This window comes from Brachionichthys hirsutus, chromosome 22 (assembly GCF_040956055.1).
Source record: "Brachionichthys hirsutus isolate HB-005 chromosome 22, CSIRO-AGI_Bhir_v1, whole genome shotgun sequence".
Classification (NCBI taxonomy): Eukaryota; Metazoa; Chordata; class Actinopteri; order Lophiiformes; family Brachionichthyidae; genus Brachionichthys; species Brachionichthys hirsutus.
Genome location: NC_090918.1, coordinates 1,143,721 through 1,152,436, shown reverse-complemented (window position 1 = coordinate 1,152,436; position 8,716 = coordinate 1,143,721). Strand labels below are relative to the sequence as shown.

At 41.7% G+C, this 8,716-nt stretch overlaps 1 protein-coding gene across 1 annotated transcript; it reads right to left on the bottom strand.

The window, feature by feature from the left end:
- Nucleotides 1-206: 206 nt before the first annotated feature.
- LOC137910797 (cystine/glutamate transporter-like) lies at nucleotides 207-7,592 on the bottom strand. Its single transcript, XM_068755206.1, has 12 exons — nucleotides 7,370-7,592; nucleotides 5,142-5,268; nucleotides 4,955-5,070; nucleotides 4,705-4,830; nucleotides 4,533-4,632; nucleotides 4,416-4,460; nucleotides 4,206-4,329; nucleotides 3,832-3,935; nucleotides 3,655-3,751; nucleotides 1,670-1,819; nucleotides 1,386-1,563; nucleotides 207-271 (listed from the first exon to the last, which is right to left on the bottom strand). Exons 1-12 carry the CDS (start codon nucleotides 7,590-7,592, stop codon nucleotides 207-209), a joined length of 1,455 nt encoding a protein of 484 aa, XP_068611307.1.
- Nucleotides 7,593-8,716: the final 1,124 nt, after the last annotated feature.

Genomic DNA, 8,716 nt, shown 5'->3' with positions numbered 1-8,716 from the left:
ACTTGAGAGCATGGAAAATTGTAGCAATAGAAAGAAGTTGCTCTTACTCAAGTTGACACGTCACACTGGTGCAGTAGAAACACTCATCATAAGCAAGTTAACTGACTAATCTATTCTAAATCCTATTTTCTAGCATTCAACTGTTACAGTGGTGAACAGGTCTTCTTAAGGTGGTATCCAGAGAGTCTGGTCGGTCTTTGAGGACGTCAGTACGTCTTGATTTCCTGCTGGACCACCTCCAGAAGGATTTGCAGCTTCTTGCTGCAGGAGTCTGAGAAAGTCAAAGAATCAGAATGAGCAGAAGCTGAGAAGGCTTTTCATTCTTTATAATGGGGAATAATATCAGTGGTTAAACACAGGAAGCCATCAGCTGACTGCGTCAGTTTAAAGTGGACAAGAATTCCAAGTTCAAGAACAAATATGATTTTATATTGGGCAAATTGTTTTTAACTATTTATTTTGTTGTTGAAATCATCTCCCTCCTGTACAAACCTCCTGTGCGTGCATGCATGCGTGCTTGCGTGTGTGTGCATGTCTGTGAGCGTGTGTGTTCATGCTTGTGTGTGTGTGAGCTCAGGTTCAGGCACAGGAGCGGCTGCAGTCGGATGTGTTTGCTTTTCAAATGTCCTCTGTACACTTGCAGGTGATAGTGGCCTTCCTCTGGAGGTTGGTGCACTCCCTGCACAGCTGACCTTTTGGGGTTTTGGAGGTTCATTACTGCTGGTGGCCCTGCCCTCCTCTTGTTTTTGCCGACACCTGAGCCAACCTGGCAGCAGAGTTTGGTGCACGGGAGAGCATTGCATTTGTGTTGCTGTTTGTTGTATCTTTCTCTACTAAATGTACTGATTTCTTGTTTTTTTGAATATTGAAAATAAACTAGTCCTTGTTTAAAGTGATGTAGTATTAATGAGTTGTTGTTTTTTATTAAACTATATCACAACTGTTACGTGATTGAATGTTTGATAGTAATCAGAACTGAAGTTAATTACACAATTCATGAAATAAAGTGGATATAAATTTAGAATATATTTTTATGCCATTTGTGAAGAGGACACTTTTGTCCCTTATGAGCAGGAGTATGAGTTTTTATTTTAATTTTAATTTTAAATATGACAATGCAAAAATCAATGTTGTTGCTGATTTTTCACCCATCATAGACTGTATTGACCCACCAAAATTAAATTTGTGTACATTTTATTGAAAATATTGAGTGATGAAAGTGTAATATTAGACTGGTGAATTGGTTAAATAATAGGCACCTTTGCCAAAAAGCACAATTACTCCTAAGTTACACCAAAAAAAAGACACCTTTGCCCCTGACTGGACATTAGATTTAAAAATAGTTATATTGAAATACCAACTCAGACTGGTTTGGTAGGACTTACTGAAGGCACGTCTCCATCTAGCCGGTAAACAAAAGCGTTTAACGGACAAATAGTAGAACGGGACCCCGGTCAGTGTGAGAGCACAGCTCCACCCTGTGTTCCAGGGGTCTGAATACAAAGACAGCCCCACGATGAAGAAGCAAACCAACGTGAATGTGACTACAATGACCACGGGTGCCTAAAAATCATCAAAGAAGAGCAAATCAAAGAGTTCTCAGTCAGTTTAGGGTTCACTTCTATTGATGAATGCTATGCAGATTAACCAGGAAACCAAAAACACAAACCTTGAAAGGTCTTGGGTGGAGAGGGAAGCGATATCGATGGATGAGCATCCCTGTGGTTGCCATGGCAATGAACAGCCACCGAGTAAAGGCCACAAAATTGATGAGCTGGTAAATCTCTCCACTGGCTAAGAACAACAGTGACAAGGGGTACTGGAAACAGATAAATTCATAATCAACATTAAGACTACTTTATTTCCATAATTACATACCGTATTTTCCGGATTATAAGTCGCGGTTTTTGTCATAGTTTGGTCGGGGGTGCGACTTATAAATCGGAGCGACTTATATATGTTTTTCTTTACAAAATCTGTGAGCGCAGAGACAGTAGCCTACACATTTCTATAACAGGTGTTACAGGGAACTCTGTGACCCGTCAGAATCTGTCGCGGTTTCTGGAGGTTCTAGTTATCTGTCACACCTGTTATCTAAAAACACCAATTAGAAGGGCTGATTGAAAATGGCGCCAAAAAGAAAGTCATATTCCGCGGCTTACAAGCTTCAGATAGTGAAATATGGAGCCGAAAACGGCAATCGAGCAGCAGAAAGAAAGTTTGGAGTGAGCGAAAAACTTGTAAGGGACTGGCGAAAAGCGGAGGTTATGCTTACTGAAATGAAGAAAACAAAGAAAGCTAATCGCGGGCGACAAGCTAGGTGGCCACAGTTGGAGGAACGAGTTCACGCATGGGTGCTTGAACAACGTGCTTCTGGAAGAGGTTTGTCAACGTTGCAGTTGCGTCTCCGCGCCCAAGTGGTTGCCAGGGAGGTGAATATAAACGGCTTTGCGGGAGGACCTTCTTGGTGTTACCGTTTCATGCAGCGCAAACGCCTCTCTATCAGAGCTAGGACGACACTGTCCCAAAAACTGCCATCGGACTTCCAAGCCAAGGTTGACAGTTTCCGCGCGTTCATTGAAAAGCATGTAAGTGATCACAACGTGACACCGGATCATATTATTAACATGGACGAGGTCCCCCTCACTTTTGACATCCCCATGGGCCGAAGTGTTGCAGAGAAAGGGCAAAAAAGTGTGAATATCGTTACAACTGGTCATGAGAGATCACACTTCACAGTGGTGCTGGCATGTTGTGGAGACGGATCAAAACTGCCACCGATGGTCATTTTCAAACGAAAAACCATGCCAAAAATCCAATCCTCCTCAGTTGAAATCGCCGTGAACGAGAAAGGGTGGATTGATCAAGAAATGATGAACTTGTGGCTTACAAAGTGCTACAATAAGCGACCGGATGGCTTCTTTAGAGCACGCAAAGCTCTGCTTGTGATGGATAGCATGAGAGCGCACATCACACCACAGTTAAAAAATAAATTAAAATTTTTCAACTCCATACCTGCCATCATCCCTGGAGGCTTAACCAAAATACTCCAGCCTCTTGATATCTCCGTGAATAGGAGCTTTAAGTCAGTTTTGCGTAACCTGTGGGAGCAGTGGATGACGGATGGAGAGCACAGCTTCACGGCAACCGGGAGAATGCGCCATGCAACTTTCCTGGAAGTCATTGAATGGATCGACAAAGCATGGGCTTCAGTGACAACCGCAACCATCCTGTCGGGATTCAGAAAGGCTGGAATAATTGGAACTGCAACTGACGACGAGTCTGATGTAAGCGACGTAGAAGAGGAAGCGGCGTCTTGTCTACCTGCCGAGTTGGGGGAGTTGTTCAAAAGTGACACCGAGGATGAAGATTTCCTTGGATTTCGTGATTCTGAATAAAACCTGATATTTTGGTAAACGTGTTAGCATGTTCTTTGTGCTATATGTTGTTTGGTGTTGGATTTTATCAAATAAATTTTCCCCAAAAATGCGACTTATCCTCCAGTGCAACCTATATATGGTTTTTTCTTCTTAATTATGCATTTTTTGGCTGGTGCGACCTACAATCCGGAGCGACGTATAATCCAAAAAATACGGTAATTACCCAAAACCTGATTGCACATAGATTTTGGGTGTAGGGTGCAGGCTACATTACCAGTAGGAGCACAGCAGGTAAAGGTGTTTTTCTGCGGATGTGAATCATAGAAAAGATTGAAGGGAAGTGGCCGTCTCTGGCTCCCACAAACATCATCCTGTAATGCAAACAGTAAGACCCACATCCTTATTTTCAGGCACTTGAATTAATATTATAACATTTCTGTGCCATCCTTACCTGGGTGAACCAAAAAGACTAACGCTAAGTGCTCCAAGGCAGGACAAGGCCACAAGAACGGGAATCACAGACGCCATTCCATGAAGGGAACGGTTTGCAAATGTCTGCAGACACATCATGTCATCAAATTGTAATACAATTAATGTATTTGGATTTTGAGCATTGTATATTGTTCTATCCTTCATGCCCCCTTTCAAAGTATGTAATATCTAAAATATGCATATAAAATCAAACTTCATATCTCTGACAAACACACGAGAGACAGGAAGAAAGATAAGAAAGAAAGAACAAAGGCTATTATTTTGCATCCCATCTCTTACTCCTGCCATTTAAATGACTCCAATATACAGTAAATATAAATATAAATACAATACCGATGCCACAGCTTCAGACTGCAGCAGCTCAGCGGGGGTCATCATGGTGTAATAGGCCATGTTAACAAGCACATAACAGACTGTCACTGCCACCATGGAGCTGATTATTGCCAGTGGGAAGGTTCTGACATGATGGAATACACATAGGGAAGTTTACTGCATGCAGTATGTATTTGATTACTATCTGGAGAGTAGACGGATGCTTGATACCTATTGGGGTTTTTAACTTCTTCTGTAATGTTGTTCAGTGAAGACCTACAGGAAAAGGGAAAAGGAAGTGAGGCTTTCTGAATTCTAGTCAGTGAAATGAAATAAATGATTGCTTACCATCCATAAAAAGCATAAAAGCCATTAAAGAAGGCCAGTGGCAACTTATCCCATGTTATTAAGTCAAGCTCAAAACCATTCTGGAAATTTTCTGTTTTTCCTAAAAGAGAGAAGATTCAGAGTATTTGAGCATTATCTACAAATGAATCCTTAATAATTTACATTCTCCCACCTTTAGCCAGTGCAATGACACCAGGAATGATGATGAGGACAAGAGCAAACATCTTAATGAAAGCGAGGAGGACCTGCGTACGTGTTGCTACGGTTACACTCCAGCAGTTGACTGCCACAACCAACGCTGCAAGCAGTCAAAAACAAACAGCCGGTAAAACTGAGGTTCATGGAAGAACACTTTGCATTGAACAGAGAAGCTTGAATGATATAACAATGTAAATGGAAGGAGGAAGGTTAAAACCACTTACTCAAGGCGAGGGCACCGATTAGTTTCACCAGCACCGTGGGAGGGGTGCATGGTTCAAAGAACGGCTCCATCACATAGCGACCAAAAGCCAGGGACAAGTAGGATGCCGCGGCTGGCCTGGAAACAGAACAAATGTGGTTGGTTTTTACCTTTGATAAAGTCAAACACAAAAGATGAAACTAACCAACCTGATGAACATGAATTCAGCCCAGAGTCGTAAGAAGGCAGGCAGTGGCCCCAGTGTCTCCAGTAGGTAAGTGTAGTGACCTCCTGATTTTGTAAAAGAGGTCCCTAGTTCAGCATAGCACAGGGCCCCTAATGAAACAAAACACATGAAACTTCATGGTTTCAATTTTTTATTTTCCTTTAAATTTTTTATATATACTGTAGCTAAAATCCTGTTCCATTGCTGTGACTGAAACAGTATCTATATGTAGGTAGTAGATAGGTAGTAGTATATTAAAAAAGTAATGAAAATGTCATGGTATATGCAGCTTGCATGAATTTGCAGACTGTCTGTGACAGAGGATTTGATTGTGTTTTAGCAAAGTGCAGTGAAATGGATGAACACTAATCTATTAAACACAGCACAGTGAAAGTTTATTTTGAGCTCATCAACTCAGGAGTCAAGAGGAGGAGCCACCCATACACACAATTATTAACAATTCATTTTTATTTATACAGTGCCAGATCTTAACAGAAAGTTATCTTATGGCACTCTACAGGTGGAGCAGGGAAAGATATGCAGAACTTGACCCACAAGAGCAGTCACTTTGGTGTTGGAGGCAAGGAAAACCGACAGAACCACAACTTATCTGCTGTACAATACGACCAGTGTTTCGCAACATGCAGATAAAGCTAATGAGCAAACCACTGACTAAAGAGCTGCTGTACAGAAAATACTGAAACTAATACTGTAAATGCTAATGCTAACAATGACAATAGCCGTTTTGACAGTCACAGGTCCAGGTTCTGCAGTGCCATTGACAGATTCAGATTCAGATTACTTTATTAATCCCAAAGGGAAATTATGGCTGTTATGCTTTTTAAGAAATTACAGAAAACAGTTACAAGCACATTTAGTAAACATTAAACACACATACAGTATATTGAAATGACAATGCTGTACCGGGAATGTGCGGGGATTTTTTTCATGATGATATGGATCCAGGCCAGTCCATTGAAGCTGGGTCCATGGGGGAAGGGGGAAGGGGAGAGGGCTCAGGACATAACGACAGAACAGAACATGACCGGAGAGGACAGACGAGCCATTTAGGGAAGGGGGGTGGTGCGTCAGTCCTTGTGTGCTAAATTCAATAAGAGCCACAGAACACTGCGACCTGTCCTTGGCAAAGGAGTTGCAGTTAAAGACACAGATAGGGCCAGCTGCGTGGGTTCATTCTCTGATGACGGAAGGAGACTGTGTCAGACGACACCCCCCCCGCCGCCATGCTACCAATTCATCTGTTTCTTAGCCAAAAACAGATGAATTTGGCTTGATCCATTTAGGCCATTGGTCAAAGCAATCTGGCAATCTGTCAAAGCAGTCCTGCCTGCTGGCGCAAGATGATATCCACGGATCGGGCAGTTCCTTGATATGTGGAAGTGATAATGGAAATGGATTAGTTCGAGTTATTAATATAACGATATAGATATTTGGCTATTTGGCCTATTGGTGAGGGAGCATCTGGAAAAGTCATTTTCGGGGCTTTGGGGGGCCGTGTGGTGGCCCGAATCGAGGACCTGATCCGTGAGCACAAGGATCAATCCGTGGAGGAACAGCAGAGAATGGATACCATCTTGCGCCAGCAGGTAAAACTGTGTCGACAGATCTTCGAACTTGGCACAGGCTGAGAGGGACTGGAGTGGCACGTTCCCAGTGCAGTATTGCCATTTCTATCTCTGTGTGTTTAATGTGTACTAAATGTTCTTGTAATTGCATCTTGCTTTCTGTAACTCCCTAAAGACGCAAAACAGCCTATTAGTGCATATGTGCCCGAATTTCCCTCTGGGATTAATAAAGTAAGTATTCTGAATCATAGACTTTCTCATATCATATCATACACAACCTTAGTTTTCTGTATTTACATCTAATGACAGGTACGTATTAACTGGGAACACCAACGACTTGTTTGTCTCTTGTACTTTTGTTTGATTATTAAATGACGGCTGCACGTTTCATCAATTATTACAATTATTGAAATAAACAGATCACATCATTTAGTTTCTGTCATATCTATCATATCTATCCATATAGCTAAGTATGGTGACTCGTCAAATATGAACTGGATCCAAAAATAAATTTGACAAATACATTTAACACTCCATGTAACAATTTGCTTGATATACACAATAACCAAAATAATCTGATGTAAAATTCAGTTAAAGAGATCAATCATGCCATCAGGCGTCTTACCGAACATGGAGAGGATCCCACTCAGTGCCCACACCAACAGAGAGAGCCCCACGCTGCCACTGTTCATTAGGATTCCTTTAGGTGCGATGAAGATCCCGCTGCCCACCACTGTGCCAAAGATGATTGCAGTCGCAGACAGCAGGTTGATCTCTCTCCGGAGATGCACCGCCTCATCATCCGGCTGCTTCCTTTCTCCATCTTTCTCTCTTTGTGTCCGGTCCATTTCTCAGTGACTGTAGGTTCCAGTTCTTCACCTGAAACTGACAACTTGTTCTTCTGTTGCTTATTTAACTTCACAAACACGTCATAATGTAGTGTGACAAACTCATTATTCCCCTCCACACATCTAATATATACAAATAGATTACTTGGAGTAGGACTGTACAGCACGCTTCAGAACCTGTGACTGTATTTGTTTTATTGTTCACTTTACATTTATTGTAACTCAACCTGTTTGAATTTCCCTCATTGCATTCGTTGAACAAAGTATTTAGTGATGTCATGAATCATGCTTGTTCGCAAACAAATGCAGATTTTCCATTTTCCCTTGGTTCTTTTATCTTGATTGAGCGGTGTGAAATCAATAATGATCATAAAACAAATAATATTCCTTGCCAGCTTTTACAAAACAAAAACAGGCATTACACGCTTATGACAGTACTAAAGCAATTTCACTCTTTTACACAGAACCACGTGTTGAATCAGGCAAACATACAGCAGAATTTTCTTTAAATGGTTTCTTCTTACCTTTAAGTTCCACAGTCCAGATGTTGTCTGGCCCACCACGGTTACGTTCTGTATTGGAACTGACAGGAAAGAGGAACCAAAAATGGGGCCGAAAAAGTACTGAGCCAAAAGAAAACCAAGGTCAGCAGGACTGTAGGAACAAAAAACAAAATCAAAACTCACAATAAAAATCACAAAAATATAAATTTAACCTTGGCAGGAGGCAGACTGGCATCACAGAGCACAACAAAATAATCATAACACGGGGAAGGCACAAGAGACAAAAGCATAATCCGGTGTCTAGTAGTTAGGTGAGCAGTAATTTTAAAGCAGTCAGGTGATGGGTCAGGTTTCAAAAGGGAGACGTGAAAAACAGGGTTTACGTGTAGAGTGGGGTTTCTTCTTCTTCTTCTACCATGCATTTATGCTCAAAAATGACATCATACATGGTGTCAGTCATTGTTCGAGTTACATGCAATTTATATTTATTTCCTACGTTGCACCATCGAGGGCTGTGCCACACCACGGTGAAGCATGGAACCAGCAAGACGGACAGACAAAAAGAGAGGAATAGAGAGTGTTCAGAGGAGAACGTGCAGTGGATTTATTTGTGCTCCTTGT